Here is a 22,987-nt window from a genome sequence, read left to right as displayed (position 1 = left end):
AATTCAAGATGACTCTGAAAGAAGGAAAAAGACTTGGGAGTAATCTTTCCTTTTTATTATTCGTGCATAATTATGCGACCCACTCTGTATCTGTCTAGCACATTTTTCCTACCATGTAACACTGAAACTGTTTTGTGTGAAAATGCAGTAATTCTGCATGTGGATAGAAAATAAGTGGGAGAGAGACACAACCCCATTTTAAAATGCTCTAAATTTACCAGTGAGCTGAATAATGAGATACCAAGTCAGTACAGTCTGTTAAGTAAAAACTTCTATCAAAAACATTTCAAATGCGTTTGAAAAATATGTTTCAGCCTAATCTATGGTAGGTCTTCATCAAGAATTTTCTAGTGGTGTGTAGGCACACAGGGCAATACCGAATTGCATGCTTGTAGCTGGAGAATAAGACATTCTACTGCTGAAGAAATCAACAACAACAACAACAACAACAAGGCCTGCCTTTGCCTTCTACACTCCTAAAGGAATCAAATATCTCCTCAGTCACACGTTAAGAAATACGTCATTTCTGGAAATCAACATTTCTGGGCAAATGAAGGTCTTACAAGACATTCCACCTCTCCAGAACAACATACTCTCATGGGCTCACTATATGAAAACTTTTCCATCACTAGGATCTAACATGCACCTTTCTCTAGCTTCTGCTTTTTCTCCCTCTGCATTTCATACTGGGGAAGAGGGATGTTCCTCATTCTTACATCATAAAAGAAGAATGACATTTTCCTCCAACATTCCCTTTCCTTTCTTTCATGACTTCATTAATCAAAGCTTAAACATTTCATCTGTTCAGAAGTTTGGACACTGTGTTGAGGGACATGGTTTAGTGAGAACTATTGGTGATCAGTGGATGGTTGGACTGGGTGACCCTGTGGGCCTTTTCCAACCTTGGTGATTCTAAGTGATTCACGTGTCTCTTCATGTCTGATCATCACCTTCAGGCTGCATCACACAGCTGCTGCTATTACAGAAAAAGGACAATGAGGAACACAGTGCTCAACCTTGCTACTCAGCATTAATTTATAATTTTCAGTAATACTGTCATTTAGTTTTGTTCTTCTTTTCATTCCTCAGCAAAAATTCCACTGGCCCACAGTCCTTTCTGTCTCTCCTAAGATTAACGTTAATTAGAAACTTCACTGTTTGTACACGTAATTCGAAAGAGTGCTACTTGGCAACTAGCTGAGAGCAACAATACATAAATTAAATATTAGTTGTAAGACTTTTGTATTTTTGGATTCCCAGATGAAACATCTACAAAATATTTTCTAAAAACATGTAGAAAAAACAGCACTACCTAGAGCAGCTCAGAATTTTCAGATGATTTGGAATGCTCTGGTTCACACAAGGAATTGCTTACATATCAATATAACAAAGTTCTTCCCATCTGATGTTGTTCTGTCTTTCCAGCAACTGGTCCTCAACGCTAAACCAGTCGTTCCTTATCTGGGTATTTGTTTTCCAAGACATTTTTTGCTTTATTTGCTGCTGAGATGACCACATGCAATTACCTTCTGTCCATATCCAGATACATTCTTTCAGCTTCTTCAAATCTGCTGAAATAGGCTGCCACTTCTGCCTGCTTCATTGACTCGCTCTGCAGGTTGCCTAGGCGCTTCACAAACCTGATACCTTGATAATCCTTGCAGCGCACAAAAGCTTGTTCAGCAGTCTGCAGATCTAGCTTCTGAAGGGCAGCTTCAGCCAGGAGACGCCTGTGTGAAAAACAAATGCAACACATAGAAAAGCAGCTATACATCAAATAAGCTGAGGGAACTGGGATTGTTCAGTCTGGAAAAGAGGAGGCTCGGGGTAGACCTTATTACTCTCTACAGTTGCCTAACAGGAGGTTGAAGCAAGGTGGGGGCCAGCCTCTTTTCCCAGGTAACAGCAATAGAATGAGAGATAACAGCTTCCAGGTGCACCAGGGGAGGTTCAGGTTGGGTATAAGAAAATATTTATTCTCCATAGGAATGGAGAGGCACTGGAACAGACTGCTCAGGAAAGTGTCACTGTCCCTGGGGGCGTCCAAGAACCACGGAGATGTGGCACTGAGGGACATGGTTAGTGGGCATGGTGGGGATGGGTTTATGGTTGGACAAGGTGATCTTAGAGGTCTCTTCCAACCTTAATGATTCTATTATTCCAATCCCTGAGATATGGGACATTAGCTAGATTTCCAGAACTGTTTTCACATGTTTATTCTTACAAGTTTGCTGTGCAGGATTTAAATTCAGTTTAATAGTCAAGTTTAACTTGTTAAACTTGTTTAACTAAGTTACCTTCCTCAGATTATTTCATTTTGAAAGGATATGACAAATTATGATTGATGCACCCTCCCCATTCTCACTTCATTCCTTTACAGCCTGTCCTAAATGGTCCATGGTATAGTTATGCACGCTTAGGAGGAAAAACCTCTTTCTTGCCTTCTAGGAAAACATACCACACAGCCTGAAAACACATCAATTCCAGAAGAGGCAGGGAGCCAGGCTTGCAGGGGGACTGCAAGGCTCTCTTCAGGTCTTACATCAGCACTATAAAACCCCTTTGTAGATGATTCAGCTTCAGTGTAACAGCATTCCCTTTTAGAACAGCAGCCCTTCAGACTGCAGCAGAGTACTGCTACTGCTTATCATTATTATTATTATTTTTTTAAATAACGATTCTCATTAAATTGTATGCTGATTGGCTGCTCTTAATTTGAGGGTTTTTTTTTTTCCACTTAGTGGATAGTTAGATCTGTCTGAAAAAGAAGACTACAAAGGAAAGAAAACATTTAAACAAAGAAAGTTGGCTTTATTTTATTTTACCAAAGTCTGGGATGTGGATTATCTTCTATGAACTGGGAAGATTCCTCAATTCCAACTTCTTCAATCAGTGCTCGACTGTCTCGTAATGATCGAATCTCAAAATTGATGATGTAATCTTTGTTAGGGCGCTCAGGATTCTAACATAATAAGAAAATGAGAAAAACATTTTTATTCTGTCATGTTTACTCTCACCCATCAATGACATCTACTGTTCAAATCAGTTAGACACCAACTCTTCCCACTAAATAAAACTCATTATACTTACCTTTAGTATTTCATCCAGAAGAACAGATTTGATTTCTAAATCTTCAAAGTTGCAAATATATCCAGAAGTTTGTATAGGTTCCTTAAAGTAAAACAGTTACAAGGGAATTAACCTGTATTCTAATTACATTCTAAACAAATTTTTAATGTATGCAAAAAGTCTTCCCCCTTGTCCAAACTCGGATTTGACTGCTTTTCCAACAGGAAATAAAACCATTGGTGTTAGTGACAATCTCATATACACAGACATAATTAAAAATCCTGGTATTTATAACCAGATTATGACGAAAAGATAAAGGAACAACATCTGGACTTGCCCAAACCACGCATTACAAATACCTTTATTAAAATTGGGTTTCCTGCTTCTGAAGCATATTATTATTTTTAGGAGCATAATTTGTGTAAGGAAGAAAAGGATAGCAAGCAATATCTTTGCAGGTCTGATAGTTTATTTCACACTTATTTCATCTTAAACAAGACCCTAGCATCAGAACTGACGAGATGTTGAGATGTCCAGTTATTGATTTATATGAAGTTTATTGATATCAAAATACTTCTTAAACTGCAAGCATAAAAATAATTCTATTCAACACAGAGCCATTATCTTAGAGTGAACTCGTAAACTGAGTCGTTTGTTTACATTTACCTCTGGATCCAAGTTTCTGAAAACATACATTCTTGTTTTCTCCATCACTGCAAACAAATCTGGATTATCTTTGGCCCATTTCATATCCCAGACATCTTTGCGTTCCAGTTTGAGCTGCTCTCCAATCACCTGCTGCCCAGTACTGCTTACGACTCGTGCATCCAAGTCAAAGAAAGTCAAAACACCTGAAAGGTCTATGATAGCAACACGGCTGCAGAACAGGGGAGAAAAAACAAACAAACAAAACAAAGGAGTAATAAAAGGACAGCTAAGTAACACTATTCAAAGCTGTACATCTGAAATAAGTTTCCTGAGCTGGCACACTCAGGCCAAATTTCCCTCTAAACCAACTCCAAGGTTTCAGCAAGATGTCTGTGATTTTCATTGATCTGTACAGCAGAGAGAGACTAGAAACATGGAAAAGAGGCCTTCATCTTCTCCTTCTGGATCTGGCCCTGGACTGTACTGACCTGTGCCTGTTTTTTATCCAGCACTCTGAAGATGCTTCGTACTTCAGATAAAAAATTTAGTAAAACACAGGTTCAGCTTCTGACTACACCATTTTCTTGGCAGAACCTAAAATTAAGAATTTAACATATATGCTTTTCTTTATTTAGTAGGAGGCAGATTCCTAAATTAAAAATATAGTGCAATGATCCAGAGTGTTCATCCCTGAAACAGGATTTCTATTACTACTAAGGATTTTTTTTTTTCTAGATAATAGTATATATAATCCAATTAATCTTTTCCCTATATTTTAAATGATGTCAAATACAATTTCTAAAGGGTTACATTTGAAAATTTACAGTTACATACATTATCAGTGAATGACAGTAGCCTCTATTTACTGTCAGTCATTTACTGCAGTGCTGTTTTAAAAGCATTTTTTAAGAATTTTCAATATTGAAATGTATTTGACAACCTTAATCTTCATTATAATTTCAAAAACAATCCAATTAGCTTGGAAAACCTTGTGAATCTGAGTATTTTCCAGTAATACAAAACCATTTAGGAAGGTAACAGCTTGGGTTCAAAACAAAACTAATGCAGATCTGGCTTGGTCATCGGTAGCTTTTTAAGTGAATCAATCCATTTTTGGTCTATAAATGAAGATATCTACACTTTTGTTACGAATTTTGTTTGCAATTATAAAGTTCTTTTGAAGTGATTAAAATTGTCTTATGAGCACTCATTAGTGTATTTTTGCCTTTTCTGTCAAGATCCTCTAATTCTCCCGGGGGAAGGGGAACCAAAGGCACTGTTAAACATTAAAGGTTGTCTACCAAGTAGAATGCAGCTTCAGTATTGGCTTAAGAAAAGCTTTAGCAGGAAATCCTGCTAGGAGCTTTACCACCAACTACAGTTTGCAACAGTGGAAAACAAACACGGGACAAAGAAGGTTTCTAGGCATTAGGAGGACAGAAAAAATAAAAAGAAACCTCAGAGGTATGAAGTTTCATGTTATGACATACTTTCATCAATTCCTGACCTTAAGAAGCTCTTGTTTGGTTTATCTTTTAACAGAAATTTTCCCTTGTACGTTTCCTTACAGACCTTAAAGAGTGCAGTACACAATGAAGCTTTACCAACTCAGCCTCTTACAGCAGACTGACCAGTAAAAAATAAAGAAATCATTAATAGCCAATAAATTAAGTAATTTATATTGAAGTAAAGTTAGTGCATTATTAGTAATGTTTTCACCAAATGCAGTAGTTTAGTTTAAAACTGTTTGCCTTTGTTAGAAGCAGACCTGTATCTTACCTAGAGTTGCAGTTCAAAGACAGCTGATGTGCCCGACAATTCAGGGTATACTTCTGAATTAAGCCGACATTAGGAAGGCTGTATCTGTGAATAGTGCCAGATTCCCTTCCCTAGAGAAAAGCATTTTTTAAGAATTTTTCTATGAATAAACAGCTTAACACAGTTTTTTTTATATGCTGTTCTAGACTGAAGAGCTCTTGGATGAGTGGCTGAACCAATGTGGGAAGAGGCAACGTCATCACTCTGGAGTTCTTAATTCTGCTATTTCAAGAAAATAATTTCTTGTTAAAGATCTGCTTAAATAAGATGTTAAAACACAGTCATGTGGAACAGCCCAGGCAGATTATTTTACTTGCTGCTAAAGCCTTACTTTGGAAGACAGTCTGTCATCCCAAACAGCCCAAACATCATTCCTGTCCTTTTTTTTTTTTCCCCATCCAATTCACCTAGAAAGATCCTCCTTGCCTTTCACATCTTTGACTTTTTTCATATATGTACACCCTATAAATTGAAAGGCAGATTTGGCTGGAAGAGTTAGAAAGGTTTGACCACTGTAACACACATTATTGCATCAACTAATGACTTTCCCACTTTCTCCATCTGTTTTCTTTCCTGTGTCTCAGTGTTTTTGTCTAATCCATTCAAAAGATGTCAAAACAAAAAAAAATCACTGGAGTAGGAGCACGGGAAAACATTTTAAGTATGACTGGTCGTGACTTAACTGCACAAGAGTCCCACCTACAAGAGCAAGTGGCAACTAGAGGTTGTTTTAACCCCCTAACTTACCACAAGCAGTATCTTATCAGATGCTGTTATTGCACAAATTGGATCTCTCGTTCCCTGAAAGCATACAAACAACACCAACACTTGTTTAATATTGCACTAGGAGTGAACCTCTACAGAAAAAAAAAAAAAAAAAGAGTTATGTTTAAATATCCAAGAATGCTGCCAAGTGTTTACACAAAAAGGGGCTATCAAGCTTTTTCACTGTACAATAAATGGAGAGTTTATGGTAGCAGTAGCCTTTGGTATGGGAAACATGGTAACAGTAAGAGTTTCCTTCTGGGGCCCATTAATTCTCCAGAATACACAATACACTTTTTCGCTGCATTTTACACAGTTTGATGTACATTTCTAGTAATACATAGTGATACAATAACATTTTACTAACCAGATGCAACACTAACATTTTTGTACAAAATGTAGAAGAAAATAAAAAGACCCATTAACAAAAACCCAAGCAAATATACACAGCAATGCCAGCTACTGCTTTCAAGCTACCAGTGATACCATAATAAACAATTTAAAAACAAGGCTCACTTCGAAAGCTTTACTGTAATCAAGGTGTCCATCTCCAGATCCTGAAGGAGTGTCATCAATATGATAAATCCTGTGGAGAAGGAAGGAGAAAAAGTGCCTCTGAAGAAAGAAGGGTCATTTTTGTTAGAATACAGGTATCATCAAACCTTGGAGAAGGAACCACTGTAACCAGAAAAAAAAGTATAAAAGCTAAGCCTGTTCTTGTGTTCCAGTAGTGCTCCCCCAGTAACCCTGCTTTCAGTTGATACAAACATGGTACTTGCTTTCACCTTCACTACACGACGGCCCATAATGTCAGTTCCATATGATCTACAGTCCTTCATTCTGCAACAAGATCCTGCAAACGATCACTCATCTCAGTGTCTCCTTTCAGATACTATATTTTCCTCATGCTCTTTTCCATTACTTAGGAAGAATGTCACTATCACGTCCACAAAACTTACATATTGCTATATTCAAAACTTTATCAGAACTCTTCTGCCTTAAAAAGTAAAAGCATTAGAAAGAGGAAGTCAGTGTAACTAAGTTAACATAACATGAGCATAGAGTTATTATATGAAGTAATTATTTTGGATGGGCAGATGATAACAACTTTGCCTTGTTTAGTTTGAGAACAGGCCATACAGGATTAGAGGCCAAAGACACAGTAGGGCAAAATTCTATTTAGAGAATAGCTGGACAGAATATGCCCTAACAGCCACTGACACAGAAGTAATGATTAAAGTTACCAGAGTGAATATAATTGCTGAGAAATTAAGGGTACAGAGAAGACAAAAACCCATATGCATCAGACATGCAGCTCTGTAAAGGAGGCATTCACAGGTAGCAGTGACAGTAAGCAGAAAACTAATTGGAAAAAAAGTCTAAGAGATCTGGATAATAGCTGTGCATTTGTCATGAAAAACTACACTTAACAATTTTGAGTAGGAAAACAATAATGAGGAGTTCATTCTTTAGGTGTGGGAGAATCCACTTTTATCAAAATCATATTTACGCAAAAGAAAGAGCATGAAAAAGCCTGGAGACAAACCTTTCCCTGCCTTCTTTTCTGGTCCGTGCCACCTGATTAATCTCCATTGCTGTGAGCTTCTTGGCGATGCGATATTGCCAGATGTAAAACGCTTCTTTGGAAGCTGCTACCACGTGTGTTCTGGTCATTGTGACAAACAACGGCCCTGTTATGAAATGCAAACGGTTGTAAACTTAGAGCAGCAGGTACTGGACTAGGTAGGAACTTGTGATTTTTTTTTCTAAATGTGTGAAATTGTATCTCCATAGGATAAAAGACCAAAAAAAAAGAAAAAAGAAAGAGTAGATTTACTTAATTGCAAATAAGTTAATAAATTCCAGAAGTTCTTTCAAGGCACTGCTTTTATAATTAATATTTTTCTCCCCATTATTCCAGCACTTTTCCTTTTCCTTAATGCGAGTCCAACTCCCCTGCAATGAGCAGAGACACCATAGGCAGTCTAGGATCAGGCAGCCCCGGGCCTTACCAGCCTTGCCCTGAATGTCCCCAGGGACGGGGCATCCATCATAAAGACAGGTAACCTGTTTCAGTGCCTCATCACTTTCCCTGTAAAGATTTTTTCCTCATGTCCAACCTAAATCTGCCCTTTTTAACCTTGAAGCCATTTCACCTTGTTCTATCACCACAGAATCTGCTAGAGTCTGATCCATTCTTTCCTGTAGCTCCCCTTCAGATACTGAAAGGTATCCAGACATCACTGCAGAGAGAAAGCCAAGGTTCTTTTCTACTTTATCCTTAAAACCAGAAAGGCAATGTCTCATTCCTGCTGTCAAAGTCTGGTGGATACAGGCACTCAAGGCATCACATTATTCTTTGTACTACACTGTCTTAGTTCTATCATGGCTTTTTCTTTCACGTTTTTTTGAGTTCTGAAAATCAAAAATAAAGAATCAGCACATAAAATACATAGGAAAAAAAATCAGAAATTAATAAATAATCCCTCAATGTCTTCAAACTCGACACTTCAATCAATATGCCACCAGACAAGCTGAGCAAATTCCATTTTACAGCCCTGTCTGTTAGTGAAGTGTGTTGCAGACAACATGGTGTAAGCACAAAATCTAATTCTTTTGCAATGAATCTCTCCACTTTTTCCTTATATTAGCAGAGGATGGAACTCTGGGGGGTGCTATAAGCCTGCCATAAGGTAGAATGGCACTATGATGGACAGACTGGGGAAGACTGGTTGAACAGACTTCATTTCTCTGAAACCAAGAGGATTTTGATAAGCTACCTAACAGCTGTTTAATGCTTTTTAGTATAAATGTCAGTACTGGATGAGAAGGCTGAGAGGCAATGCTTAACGTGTGAGCAGTAGCACAGATACAGCAGTTGTTTACATTTCATGAAATCAGTGTATTTCATTTACCTGTAACACAGCTCAGTGATTAGTTTTGTGCTCACACCTGAAGAATACAGTCTCAGGTTCAATAAACAAATTCAGAAATTCTGCATATTCGCTGTAATTCTCTTATTAACTTGCAGCTCTATCCGTCATAACAACCAAAACTGAGCTGCTTCCCAACAAACCCTCACGCTTCCCTGCCACTTTTAATCAGCTCTAGGAGTAGCTTAGCCACAGAATAAATTGGATCAGTTTGTTGTTTGATCTGACTGAAAACTAATCCCAAAGTTAAAGAAGTAAAAGATTAAGTTGGATTAAATAGAGAATCACAAATGACGGAGCTAACATAAAAGAGAGCAGGAATGAGAAGTTAACACAAGGGGCAGAGACCTTCTCTTCTTTGCAACAGCAGGGCAATTAGAGCTAGGTTTAAGTCAAATGTGAAAACACATGGAGAGGGATAACATTATACACAGCACAGAGAGTCAACAGGATCAGATGGATTCAAACAAACATCTGGGAGAGACGCATCTGTACATAGGAACTGACCTTTTTGCACAATTGCTACATAACTAAAACTGGACAGAAGTGAGATGGATGGAGTTCTCTAGAATTGATTAAGCATTTTATACTGGACAGTCACTGAACAAAGACTACAACAAACAAACAAGTCGTGCAGAAACGTCTATGAGTAAGGAAGAAAAACATCGATCTCCCTCTTCCCACTCCAGGGCTGAACCACTGGGCTACACTGCTCCTAACATGACTTCTATGTTGGCTGCAAAACAGCACAGCTTCTAAAGAAAAGGGGATGTCCTTCATGGGAAGGAAAAGATGCTTATTTCAGTTCTCTCATGCTGAGGAAGATCTAGAATCCCTTTCTAGGCAGTTAGTCTAACTACTTAGTTTCCTAACTATTATTCCTATTACATTTTAACAGCACTTACCCTTCGGAACTTAGGCATCAGACCCCTCTAAAGAATTTGCACTCTTAGTTGTAAACTGAGAGAAAAGCAAGCACCTTAAGTCAGAAGCAGGCAAGATAATTGGATACTCCTCTGCTCAGCATTTCTACCACACAGCAGCTTTCCACTCCAAGGGCAGACTTCTTCAATTCTGTAGCCCTTTCCATTGATTTTGAAGACAGCTAATTTCATTATTAAGGTCCTGATTTTTTGGAATTTGAAAACGTACAAAAAGCTTTCTGAAAGGTGCCTTGCTTTTCAGTAATCATATACTTAAAAGTATTTAACATGCTATGCCATTAAAACAACAGCAACATATAAAAGGATGATACTCTAAGTTTGCTCTGGCCCTTCTTTCTCTTCCTCACTCCTCTTCACTGTTTCATCATAATACCTCCTCCCCGAAGGAAAGAAGCTTTGTATTTTAGAAACGGAAAACACCTGCTTTCATGTCTAATCTTCTGAAAGAACAGTAGGTAGAAAAGGTACTTGATCCATGACTGTATTACTTTGCCACATGAAAAAGCTGAGACACTTCTTAGTGTCTAAAATAGGATACAGAATCACAAGAGACAAGTAATCCCACTTAAATCTGATGGACAGGAAGCGATCTGACACAGAAGAGTAAATTGTTTTCACATAAGCCTGTTCACATCTGCAAAATCCAGAGACAGCACAACTAATTCAATCCAAAGAATAACATCTACCTAACTCCAGAGTTTGATTAAAATGTCTCTGGAGATGTTTGCTCCATGAAGAGCAAACACGAAGAGAAGAAAATCATCAGGCAACAGCAGGGACAGCTGAACTGCACATGGAACAGCTTCCAGTCCAGCAAAGTAAGGAATTCACTTTTAAACAATCAGTTGTAACTAGAAGCAATTCAAGTGCTGTTTCAGCCACCATTAAGGTAAGTTAGGAGGGAGGCAAGACAGATGGCTGATGTCCCACACCCAGCAGTGAGGCAGCTGGACAACGCTCTCAACAACATACTTTAACTTTTGGCCAGCCCTGAGGTGGTCAGGCAGCGGAACCAGATGATCTCTGAAGGTCCCTTCCCACTGAACTTCTTTGTCACAACACGGTCCTGACTGTCAGCTCTCTGCCTCTTCTCCACTGTGTGCTGATCAGGCCGTTCTGTGCATTACACTGGGCATGAGTACGTGTGAAAGATGGTAACGTAACAATGTCAGTGCTCCTATGCACATGTAAGATGATATAACCCACTCTGAGTGATATTTCCTTAGCAGATACCATCTGTTGTGTTTCCATTAAAAAGATATTATAAAAGAAGGTATTTAACCACCTGTAATTTATATTTAGCTACTCACAAAAGGACTTTGACAGAAAGCCTGCAAGCCTACGTTGGTTAATTTTTTGGTAGGATGGGATATAATGCCAGTCAACAAAGAGAAAATCAATTTAAAGGCTAGCAAACATTAGCTGCTCTGAAAGACCCTATAAACACAGCAAACAAAGGAAAAAGATGCATTAGACAAAATAAAAGAGGAAAATTAGGTAGAGCTTTAAGTGTAACCATCCATCAGAGCCTGCAGGCAAACATTAGAAAGCTAATGTTTGACATTAGCTTTAATGACATTAATGACATAATTTGAAAACCATAGGATAAAGGGAACCATCAGTATTTTTTGTGAACTCATCTTAAGCTACTGGTTTAGAGCCAAACAACGTAAGATTTGCAGTTCTTGAGGAAGAAAGGAACGTTGCATGATTTCACAGCTACTTTGTCATTAGAAGATTAGCATTGCTTTGTAAAAATAATCTTATAAACCGTTATAAAAATTAACAATGCACAAAAATAGTGTTTTAACACACATTCTCAGATGCATTATTGAAACACTCTGTCGACTACTTAACATCCTTATTAGAAATCTTTCTTCTTCAGTACCAATTTCCTGCCAGGCTGCAGCCCAGGAGTCCTGCAGGATACCAAAGACTCACAAAACAAATGTTTATGCTCTGTAGGGCTCCAGGTGTTTGCTACTCCAGCAAGAGGCACTCCGGCAAAAGCAGAGTTATTGTCTGTTCTGTCTGTAATAACTGACAAGGTCACTCAGAAAAATGTAGCACAGACTCATGGTAGTCAAAAGCACTCACTTAAGAGGAGGCAGGAGCACAGTAACACCAGCTGGTCTGTTGCAGAACTTCCTATTATATCAGAAGGCATTTTTCATGAGCATTTGTGAAATATCAAATAAGGTGACTGCCTTGTATGAAGACTGATTAAAAGTTTGACATAAAGCTTCAGAAAATATTCTTTGTTTTGAACTCAACGTAGCAATTTTATAGCTTGATTTAAAAAAGAACAGCCTGAAAAATTGTTCTAAAAAGAAACGAAACAAGAATTCCATAGAGAGATAATATAGTTTTCACAACCCAGAAACAGCCTTCTAATTATCTTGGGTAAGAAATGTTAATTTTATTCACACAGTGTTTATTTCTTTAACTATTAATGAGTAAACTATTAATAAATTCTAATTAATTTATAAGCAGGACAAAATAATTATTTCATTAGAAATTATGAACAACTGGAATCCTAGAAGAACTTACAGAGATGTAAATTACAGCCTCTAAAGATTGACAAGGTCTCCCCTCTCTACTGACCTCAACAAGGCAAGATGAGCACCTGTAAAACTGAAACAACTGTACCTCCTCCTGCCGTAAGCACCAACTGTGATAAACAGCATGATATGCTGTATATAAAAACCCTGACTATATACAAATATCTATACAGTATAAGATCAATTTGTGCAAGGAAATATTTCAATTTATTCTATAAAGCTGTATCTTCAAAGGTTACAACAAAGGAAAGCAATTATGATAAAACCTGCACAATGTAATCCAAAAATGTTTCATGTACAGAGGCTGGGTTCTCACTCTCACCTGCAATCTTTAAAGTCAGCTAACTTTAAAGGAGTCTTAAAGGAGTCACATCTAAAAAAAAGAAGTTGTATCTTTGGCTGTGTTCACACACTAATGAAAGACTGGTTTGTTACATTTGAAGTACTGAGACTACAAAAATTCTTCAGGACTCAAGAATGCAAATAACCCCAACCTCAAATATTTGGCCTCCTATGAAGATGAAGGCTCAAAAATCTAAGATTTTCACACATGAATTCACACTTGCAAAGAAGATTGTAAGCCTATGCACCACATCGATCAACCGACACTGAGACGAAGCAGATCATGGAAAACTTACTTAAACTGAAGGAAAAAGAGAAGTTTCTTACATATTGTTTCGCCTCTTTAGGACAACTCAAATGCAGTTGCAATAACAACATCATCTCTTCAATTAAACAGCATTTCTCTTTAACTGCTTTTAGTCATTGGAGAAGATTCTTTTCTTTTGCAGAGGCAGTTCTGGGAGACAGTACCGGGGGAAAACAGAAACTGCTTACCTTGATTTTAATTACATTATAAACAATCATGGACAGATTTAGAAAGCTTACGAGCAGAACACTAGAAAATGAAAAGGAAAAACTTTAAAAGGAAGAGTTAGAGATGTACACACAAAGCTAATTTTGACAGTCTGAGCGGGATCCATCTCATCTAATTGCAGACATCTCTGACAGAGACAAGCACGTTTAAGCTGGTTGCCCTGGACTTCTCTGTAGCCAACGCAGAGCAAATATGCCCCATCTAGGAATCATTCACTGAACTTATTTTAGATGCCAGCTGTAGAAATGAGATGAAATGTGGCCTATAAGTCCCCGACTCCTTCTCCTTCCACCCCAGTCCCACCTATTAAGTGAAGTCCTGGATACTGGTAAACAGTAAGTGACGCAGACAGCTGATGGTGGATGGGAGAGGCAGGGAGGGATAACAACCCCTACACAAAACCACATAATCTGACTTCAGTGCTCACCCATTTATCTTTTTTTCCCCCTACAACCACTGCAAAATTTGTGTATTGAATTCCCCAGGCATTTTTATTCCTGAAGATTCCAACATGTGACAAGAGAGCATCAAACTGATGAACAAAAATTATGAGGCTAAAAAGTATCACAATATTTCATATTCCACAGGACAAATAAGTCACTTATCAGAGCAGGACAGTCTACACTTTAATGACAATCTGCAATATAGGACATGAATATTGCAGTATGTTATTTGACTCAGCTGATTTCCTACTACGATCAAAAGGCCGAACAACAAAACAACCACAAGGTGCTTACCAATATCGATGTATTTTGGGTCCAAAGGAGTGCCAATAGAATTGCAGAGAACCAGCACATACTGTAGGGAAACAAACGTGTTATTAATACCACGTTTTTCTGTAAGTTAGTAAGCTGCACAAGGCTTTCAGTGAAGGCATATCTCACAGCCCACATTTCACGCAATCGAACGCTGAACAGCAACAGAAAACAGGAACACCATGGCTGCAGAAAATATAAAGACATTTAAGCATGATTGTAATGGGGGATTTGCCAATTAATACTGTAAATGAAGCCAAGCACAAAACAGGAAGGTGATCAGCTGTTTTAAGCAGATAATCAAATCTATCAGACAGAACACAGGATGTAGGATGTACCACCAGTGGGGTCCACAGATAAGATGCTGGTGAGATGGCCAGTCTCACCTCAGCTTTGGAGAGCACAGACTGCACTCTGACTGTTTACCAGCACGACAGACACACCAGTATTTTCTCAGCAACTCAACTCTTCTCTAGTTGTTCATGCATAGGATAGTGTGATAAACTGCAGCAGGCCCCTAACTCCCAGATGTATGGGCTTCTGTTCTACTCTTAGGAAAGCTTACTTGATCACGAACCTCCTGAGGGCTACCTTCAGGGGAGAACTGGGAGTGAGGCCATTCCTCCACACTACTCTAACAGATGCCACAAAACAAACTGGTTTTGTTAGTTTTGCCCTTCTTGTAATTCTACTTTGGAAAGCTTTAATCAGCACAGATAAATCAGGAAGATTAAAACAAACAAAAAAAGATATCAACATCTAATTGATTGCCTTCAAGTGCCAACACAGTTTTCTAGATGTAAACCAAGGATTAAATAGCTTTATCATGATTACACAGGGAAATGAGAATGTTTTGAATAAGAAATGTGAAAATTAACTAGTGATTTCCACTGCAGGCTCTTTAGACTGAAAGAACAGTTTTGGTAGACTTGAATCACTCAAGAGCTGGCATCCTGATTCCTTAGGAAATGGAAGATTGTTAGTTGCTCATTAATTCTTTCACTTCCCAACCAATTCATGTAATTGAGATAGCAGATCGTTGCAGCTGTACAGCTTGTTCCTTTGAACTGATGGATTGATAGCTTTTAATAATAAGAGAATGGCAGAATGCATAGAATTTAGAGCTTCATCTACTGTCTGAACTATGTTCATTCAAAGACAACAATATGAACAAGGATTTCTTCCCACTGAGTTATATTTTTTCTTATGCTGTCATCAAAGAAAACCCCTCAAAAGCATGACTTTTATTTATTTGTTAAGTTAAACTTTCCACCAGCATTTCCAGTTTTCCCCTTTATGTGGCCCCTGCAGAGCCCTTTTTAACCTTTCTACCTGCATACTGTTTGTTTCTGTTATATCTACATTAATTCTTCTTCAGCACTCACTCTATTTGATTTCTCCTTTACGCCCTTTTTACTTGTTTCTGAGACTCTCTGTCTATCAGAGACTACCAAGGAGTGCTGGAGTGACAGTATCCAAGACAGACTGCATGAGCAACACAGGTGGTGGGTTAGGACCAAGGACAATGAAACTGTCCCATTTCATTGAGCAGAAAGTTCACTGTGGTTATCAAAACTGAGTTCTTCATAACTAATACCGCCTTCCTCTCACAGTACAACAGTTCCTGCCAAAATCCATCTTGTTTGCCCCATCAGCTACTGCTATCCATTTTGTACTCTTGAAATCACAATTCCATCCCCTGAAATCTATTGCAGAATAGGTGTGTTTTTCAGAAAGCAGTGAATGAACTGCTACCAAAAGGATAAACTTGTTTACTTCAGTTCCTAAAAGCTGCCTCCCACGTAGCATTAATAATTAGACTGAAGCCACTCAGAAAGAATTGAAAGAAACTTACTATTCCACAATTTTCAGGTGATAAACGCAATCTCTTATTTATACTCCAGGAAGTTACACTACATCCCACCTCTCTTTACTTCACATTTTAAAAATGCAACCCAAATTCACATTACTTCATACTCAACTTCACCAAATGCCTTTGTTCACACGTATCACATTTTCAGATCATATCATAGCACACCATCTACTGCACACTCCAACAAAGCAGCACTAAGACATCTTTACCGTTGCACCAATTGACTCCATCTCATGCTCCTCCTTTGTAAGCGATGCATAAGTGATACAGAAAACAATTCAGAACTGAATCCAGTAAGAAAAGCTGTGTGACAGTAATATTAATGTTAACTGAATGTATATTAACCAAAGGATTTGTCTATCATATAAACTATCACTTAAATTAAAAAAAAGAGAATTTTGTAATAACAGGCATTTGTACCATCCAAAAACTGTCCCTTTCTTACATTCTATTTTTCCATTTCCAGCTGATCAAGTAACTCTTAATGTTCTGGTCTTCTCCTACTTTTTGTTCTGCTGTGGAAAAATATGTCCAAAGCAATAGTAATCCTGAAGTCTGTGGCTTTTGTGAAGTTATTAGTGGCTGTAAGTAAAGGCAGTTGGTAGGTTCTGAACATTTTAGCTAGCACTTTGGTTCTTGGCTTGTTAGCTTCATTGGGTTCATTTTATGTAAACATGGAGCCTGTTCAATGCCCTTCTGTCAAATGACAGTTAATCACAGAATCATAGAATCGCTCAGGTTGGAAAAGACCTTAAAGATCATCGAGTCCAACCACAACTCAACCATACTACCTGAACTCCAACAACCCTCTGCTAAATCACGTCCCTGAGCACCGCATCCAGCTGGTTTTTAAACACATCCTGAGATGGTGACTCAACCACCTCCCTGGGCAGCCTATTCCAGTGATTAACAACCCTTTCTGTAAAGAGGTTTTTCCTGATACCCAAACTAAACTTACCCTGGTGCAACATAAGGCCATTTCCCCTCACCCTGTCACACACTGAAAAAGATTCAGGATGTTTAATCTTATTTCATTTGTAAAGCACTGACACATACACCACAGTATTTCAAACGACATTTACAAAGAAGTCCCTACCTGAGGTTGATCTTCATCTGCTTTGGTTGCTAACACACAGAAATCTCCATAGGTTGTGATGGAAATCAGGCTCTTGACATATTTCACATACTTCTCGTTGTTTTTTGTGTCCCAGAACACAACACAGTACTCAGGACGGTCAGGTCGGGTGTACGCATAAACCACCGTGTTGGAGCAGTAACCCCACTGCCAAGAGAAATTACTTTGAGCAATTCTACAAGAAATGGGATTAATTCAACATACGTTGTTTCATGAATGTGTTCACTTCATATCAGTACATAATACAATCACTATTTAATGTTCTTTACCTGTCGTGCGATGAACTTGTTTATAAAAAGAATGGGAAGAAAGCCCTGGCAATACGTTATTTGCATACTAGTAGCATGGAAAAAGAAGCCTTCCTATCACCAGAAACTGACCTGATCAGAATTGGAGAACTATTCTCAAAATGAGAAAAAAAACCTTTACTCCACGTTTCTTCTTGTTCAGAGAGCACAGAAATACTCACTGCGATGACGGCTTTTACCATGAAAATGCTTGCTTTGACAAGTAATTTGGCAACACAACATTCACTTCCCAATGGAAGATAATAAACACCTCAAACAGTGCACTTCCTGAAGCAGTCTAAATAAGCAACTATGTTAGAGCACTGAAGTAACTTCTATCCTTTCTCCTGTATTAATAACATGAGAAAAGCCCTCCTGTTCCCCCAGAAGAAACATTCATATAAGGTGGAAAAAAAGCAAAATGTGAAATAGAACATTCAAACATTACAAAAATTCAACAAAATTACAGAAGTGAATAAAAAGCCTTTCCAACACACCAGAAACTGAAAACACATCTGGAAGGGAGGTGAAGCTGACAGGCAAACAAGACACAGAGAATCACTTATGGATGATGATGGCATTGTGCAGAAGTCAGCAGAACTCTAAGTAACCAGCACTTACTAGAGGGATGAAGAAAACCTGCTAGAGAGCTGCCCAGAAGGGTTCTTACATTTTACATGTAATGAAACTACTGTTATATCAATTGAGAATCTACTTTCTCTTCTTATGGCAACACCTAAACACTTGGATTATGCATAAACAGGTAATAGGATACTAACATTTCATCTCCAGGTCCATTCCAATCCAGCTGGAATACATGACAGCTTTGAATCGCTGTCATTTAACATCTGTTACCTTTCAGATTACCCAGTTATTAAAATAAAGTTATCAATACAACCAGATAAAAGTATACTGATGATAAGGCGCTGCTCACTGGAGGATGACACACATCATCCACCACAAAAATATTTCATGTTGAAATTGAGTATACTAACAAGTACAAACTGAGTAGACTAACAAGTTAGAGGTTATTTGCCACAGAAATAATTTGAGCTCATCTTTTTTCACTTTAATAGGGAGAGGAAAAAAAGAAATAGCTTACAAACGCAGCGTACTGGCAACTTGAAAATATGAATATGAAAATATGAATAGGAATTACATCTATCAGGTTGCACCATTTCCAGCGTTTAACTCGCCTGGTTCTATTAAATCACCACAACAAAGTAACAGAAAAAGGCTCAAACAATTCCCAGTTTAACACTCTTCTCATCCACTTCAATCAAACAACAACGAAAACTGTGAAGCCCTTCTTGGAGCCTTACTTAAGTGACAGCCTCAATCACTGCCAAATTCAGAACCGTGCCTACTTCTGTTAATATTAACAAGTATACATTTCCTTGATATGAAATAAAACCACAAATTCATTATTTAAAAAAAACCAACTGCTAAGTCATTCCATCACCAACAAAAACATTCCTGTCACTAAAACTTCAAGTCATAGCACCGATGAAATAGAAATCATAAATGAAGCACTGGTTTATTTATTGGGCTTTAAAAAAATATGCAGCCATGATATGACTGGGTCAGAAAGCTCTGTATTGGAATTTCACTTAAAATATCAATTTGAATAAATCCAAAATCTAGAACGAGTTACTGATCACAGACAGGAAAAAGAGCATGAGCAATACTACCCCACATTAATTTTTGGTGGAGTCTTAATCCAAATTCCAAACAATTACAAGTTTGGTTTGCTTGATTGTTTTCCTCAAAGTTTGACATTTTTCAGATCTTTCATTTGAAGGTATTCTGTTTTGTGTAAACAACTGAAAATAAGGACTGACTCTATAGCTGACTGTGGCACTGAGCTGGTACAAAGTATTTTTAGTATGCTTCAATAAACACTGACCCAACCAAGCCATGGAACAACTCCAAAAGGAAAGAGTGAAAGTGAACCCATGACACAACCACGAGACTTCTGCTCTTCAAACCTTGGTCTCTCACAGTTTCAGTGTTGGACTGCTTAGCAGTGGAAATAAAATGTATTGCTCATAGAATGCTCTCATCATTACCTAGGTCTGTATCCAAGCTTTGTCTGTGGAAAGCTGCTAAGCAATTCAAGAGAGAGCTCAGCAATGAGATCACAACTGGTGACTGCAATAGGATGCTCCTGTGCACTACTAACGCTTCTGTTTGTGAAGCCCGTAGAAACTAATCTCAAAGTTAAAAAAACAAATAAGTACATAAAAAAGAGTCCATAATACCATAATTTGGGTCTCTCTCTTACGGTTTTTACAGGATGTAAAAAACTATTCCTTGCCCAATGAAAAGAAAAATTGTCAGTATAAAAAAAACCTACCATATTTTCCACTTTCCATGAATAAATTCTCCTCTCCAATTAGCTTCAAAATCCATTTATCGCCTAACTATCCTTTTATCCTCTATTTAAGCACCATCTTCTTCTTTCAACTAAATGTGCTAGTCAAATTAAGTGCCACATAACCACTTACCTTGTAATCTGGCCGAATGTTTGCAAAATATATGTAAGAATCAACAGCTAGTGCAATTTTCAGTCCACCTCCCTCCCAAGATAAAGCTGATATCTGCTTGCCAGGAACTTTCAGCGTGCGTAAGTGCTTGTTTCAAAACAGGAAAAGAAAAATAACACTGAATATCATAAGAAGACTGCCCTAAAATACATAACAACAATGCTGCTGGTTGATGAAATACAGGCTTGCACATCTTCTCTAGAGTAGCCCATAATAATTCACAAATTAGCACACACATGCTAATGAGGTTTGACAATTTGATAAGTATTACAATAAACCACACCTCATTTTTTTAATTTTCTTTTTGCCTCTTCAGAAAGGGAAATATTTCACTTAGATACTACATTTTTAACAACTGGAAAAAAATAAACAATAGAGAATGACAGCATAACTATTTTTTCTTTCATATGGTAATCTGAATCACCTTTACTATTTCAGTTACTATTGACAGAATTGCTCAGGTTGGATGATCATCAAAGGTCGTCAAGTCCAGCCACAGCCTAAGCATACCACCCTAACTCCAAACCACGTCCCTGAGCACCACATCCAGATGGTTTTTAAACACATCCAGGAATGGTGACTCAACCACCTCCCTGGGCAGCCCATTCCAGTGCTTAACAACCCTTTCTGTAAAGAAGTTTTTCCTCATATCCAAACGGTGCTGATAACTGACATGACTCAAGTTTCACTGACAGTAAGTGTATGAATTATATTAGTCAGCTGACCTTTAACTAACCTGATAGGTTAGGGAGATATTTTTATTCATTAAAGCTATGTCAAAGCTATGTCATATACTGAATCAGCTGATCAGTACACAATTTGCAGTGAGGCAATGGACATTTTCTTTGTCTCTATATCTCCCTCCCCTTCCAAAAAGCCTAAGTATTTAGACACGCATCTCTAATCTAAGAGCTAACAAACTTCCCTTTTCTATAGCACCTTAAGTTGAACAATGAATTAAATAAAAACTAATGTTTCTGAAAAAGATAACCATTGTCCCACAGACCATTTGTTTGAGGGAAACTTCTTGGTTGCAAAGTATATGGATGGATGTAATAAAGGACACCTCTACTCCTTAGTGTAATCCTTAGCTTAAATAAAATACACCTCTTTAGGGAGCAGAGCACTGATACTCATGCTTAGATCTAGCCCTTCTTCTGAAGGTAAGACTTCATGCCTAAAGGAACTGCTGCCAATAAGCCTACATAATTTAGTACCTAATTCATGTGTCTGACCAGACACTACAGCAAACTGTAAATCCAATCCTGGTTACACCCTATTCACAGAAGACACCATCTTCCAAAACGTTAACCCACAACTTGACTATCACAGCCAGCACAAAACCAATCTAAAACCCAGACTGACTGTTGGCTTTAAACTCTAGCTATACAGTCTCAAACACCCGTTTCTAGAGATCTGGAGATCCCTAGGTCTGACACAGTGGAGAAAGACTAGTAAGTCCAGATTCCACACATGCACATTAAGTTAGCATCTTCACTGCTGCCTAAGCATTCTCAAAATTGATGAGAAATTCTTTACTCAGAGAGCGGTGAGGCCCTGGCACAGCTGCACAGAGAAGCTGGGGATGTCCCATCCCTGGAGGCGTTCAAGGCCAGGTTGGGTGGAGCCTTGGGAAACCCTCACAGGAAAAAGAAAAAACATGCTAAAATAAAGAAAATGAAGGTTTCATTAGTGTATTCAATATTTTTACCTCACCAAATGGAGTGTAGAACTGCACAACATTCACATCTTTATCTGGAGATGTTCCTTTTAGGGAGCCTGCCAGTGCCAACACGCTTCCACAATGGTTCCACTGAATACACACTACATTCATACCAGTATCAATCAGAACAGGATCTGGGTTTGGAGAAATACATATTGAAAATTTAAAGATTAGTAGGAGTTTTAGGTCAATAAAAGCTCAGTAATTAGCATCCCACATTCTGTGCTTACTGTGATCATTCTCATCTCTCATTATCTGGCATCTTCCATTCTCATAACAGACAGCAAGACAAGGACAATCTGGTTCAACGTAGCCTTCTGCACCATGGTACCAATGTATTCCAGCAATGTGGAAAGTTCCTGTTAAGTTCACCAAACAGCTCAGCTTCATTTTCACCTAGACAAGAGTGGTTAAGTACTGAAAGTCAGGTATAACACTCTGTGTAGAGGAACAATTTATATCTACACAAAGAGCTTGCAAGAGATCAGATATATACATGCAAAACTGTTCTCCTGAGCCAAGGAAAAAGCTGGCATACAAAATTTAAGAGTTTGAAACTCTTAAATTGAACTCTTCATTCAATGCTGGATCAGACATGAGAACACATCTTGTAATTACAAAGAAGTATTTCAGTTCTGGCATTTTAATTCTTTCAAAAGTATCCCAGCAAATAAACAGATACGCACAAAAGGCACTCACTACCACAATAGAACTTTGCAAAAAACAAAACTTTTGGTTGTTACTTTCATTATAAAATTGCAACTGAATAAATCTTAATCTGCATAAAAATGTTACACAGGAAACCTTGCCCTAACTGACCTCTTCCAACTAAATAAGTATGAAATAACCTACAAAGGAAATACACTTTTATGCATATTACAGTTAATAATTTATGATAACGAGCATGGACTTACAATGAAGTTTCCATTACTGTCATAAATGTGGATTTCTCCATTTGCCATTCCAAAGAGCAAGACTTTGCTATCAGAGGACCAGGCTACATGGCACAGGTGTGTACCTTTCAAATCTTTACCCCAAATGCGATTGCCTGTA

General features: G+C 38.0%; 1 protein-coding gene across 2 annotated transcripts in view; it reads right to left on the bottom strand.

Moving 5' to 3' along the window:
• WDR35 (WD repeat domain 35) overlaps window positions 1-22,987 on the bottom strand; it is a 36,715-nt gene that overhangs the window by 8,807 nt on the left and 4,921 nt on the right. Inside the window, exons 6-20 of one of the 2 annotated variants that reach the window (XM_052688090.1) lie at window positions 22,849-22,982; window positions 22,165-22,330; window positions 21,923-22,068; window positions 20,173-20,298; window positions 17,340-17,525; window positions 16,453-16,485; window positions 14,353-14,413; window positions 7,847-7,991; window positions 6,817-6,886; window positions 6,283-6,336; window positions 5,497-5,606; window positions 3,736-3,946; window positions 3,091-3,171; window positions 2,826-2,962; window positions 1,527-1,730 (exon numbers count right to left, since the gene is read on the bottom strand). In XM_052688090.1, coding sequence (XP_052544050.1) covers window positions 1,527-1,730; window positions 2,826-2,962; window positions 3,091-3,171; window positions 3,736-3,946; window positions 5,497-5,606; window positions 6,283-6,336; window positions 6,817-6,886; window positions 7,847-7,991; window positions 14,353-14,413; window positions 16,453-16,485; window positions 17,340-17,525; window positions 20,173-20,298; window positions 21,923-22,068; window positions 22,165-22,330; window positions 22,849-22,982 — 1,864 coding nt within the window. The remainder of the gene's footprint in view (window positions 1-1,526; window positions 1,731-2,825; window positions 2,963-3,090; window positions 3,172-3,735; window positions 3,947-5,496; window positions 5,607-6,282; window positions 6,337-6,816; window positions 6,887-7,846; window positions 7,992-14,352; window positions 14,414-16,452; window positions 16,486-17,339; window positions 17,526-20,172; window positions 20,299-21,922; window positions 22,069-22,164; window positions 22,331-22,848; window positions 22,983-22,987) is intronic. The other variant, XM_052688099.1, reaches the window with a different exon arrangement.

This window comes from Tympanuchus pallidicinctus, unplaced genomic scaffold (genome assembly GCF_026119805.1).
Source record: "Tympanuchus pallidicinctus isolate F22 unplaced genomic scaffold, pur_lepc_1.0 scaffold1, whole genome shotgun sequence".
Classification (NCBI taxonomy): domain Eukaryota; kingdom Metazoa; phylum Chordata; class Aves; order Galliformes; family Phasianidae; genus Tympanuchus; species Tympanuchus pallidicinctus.
Note: the sequence above shows the minus strand (reverse complement) of the source record. Positions and strands in the feature narration are given on the sequence as shown.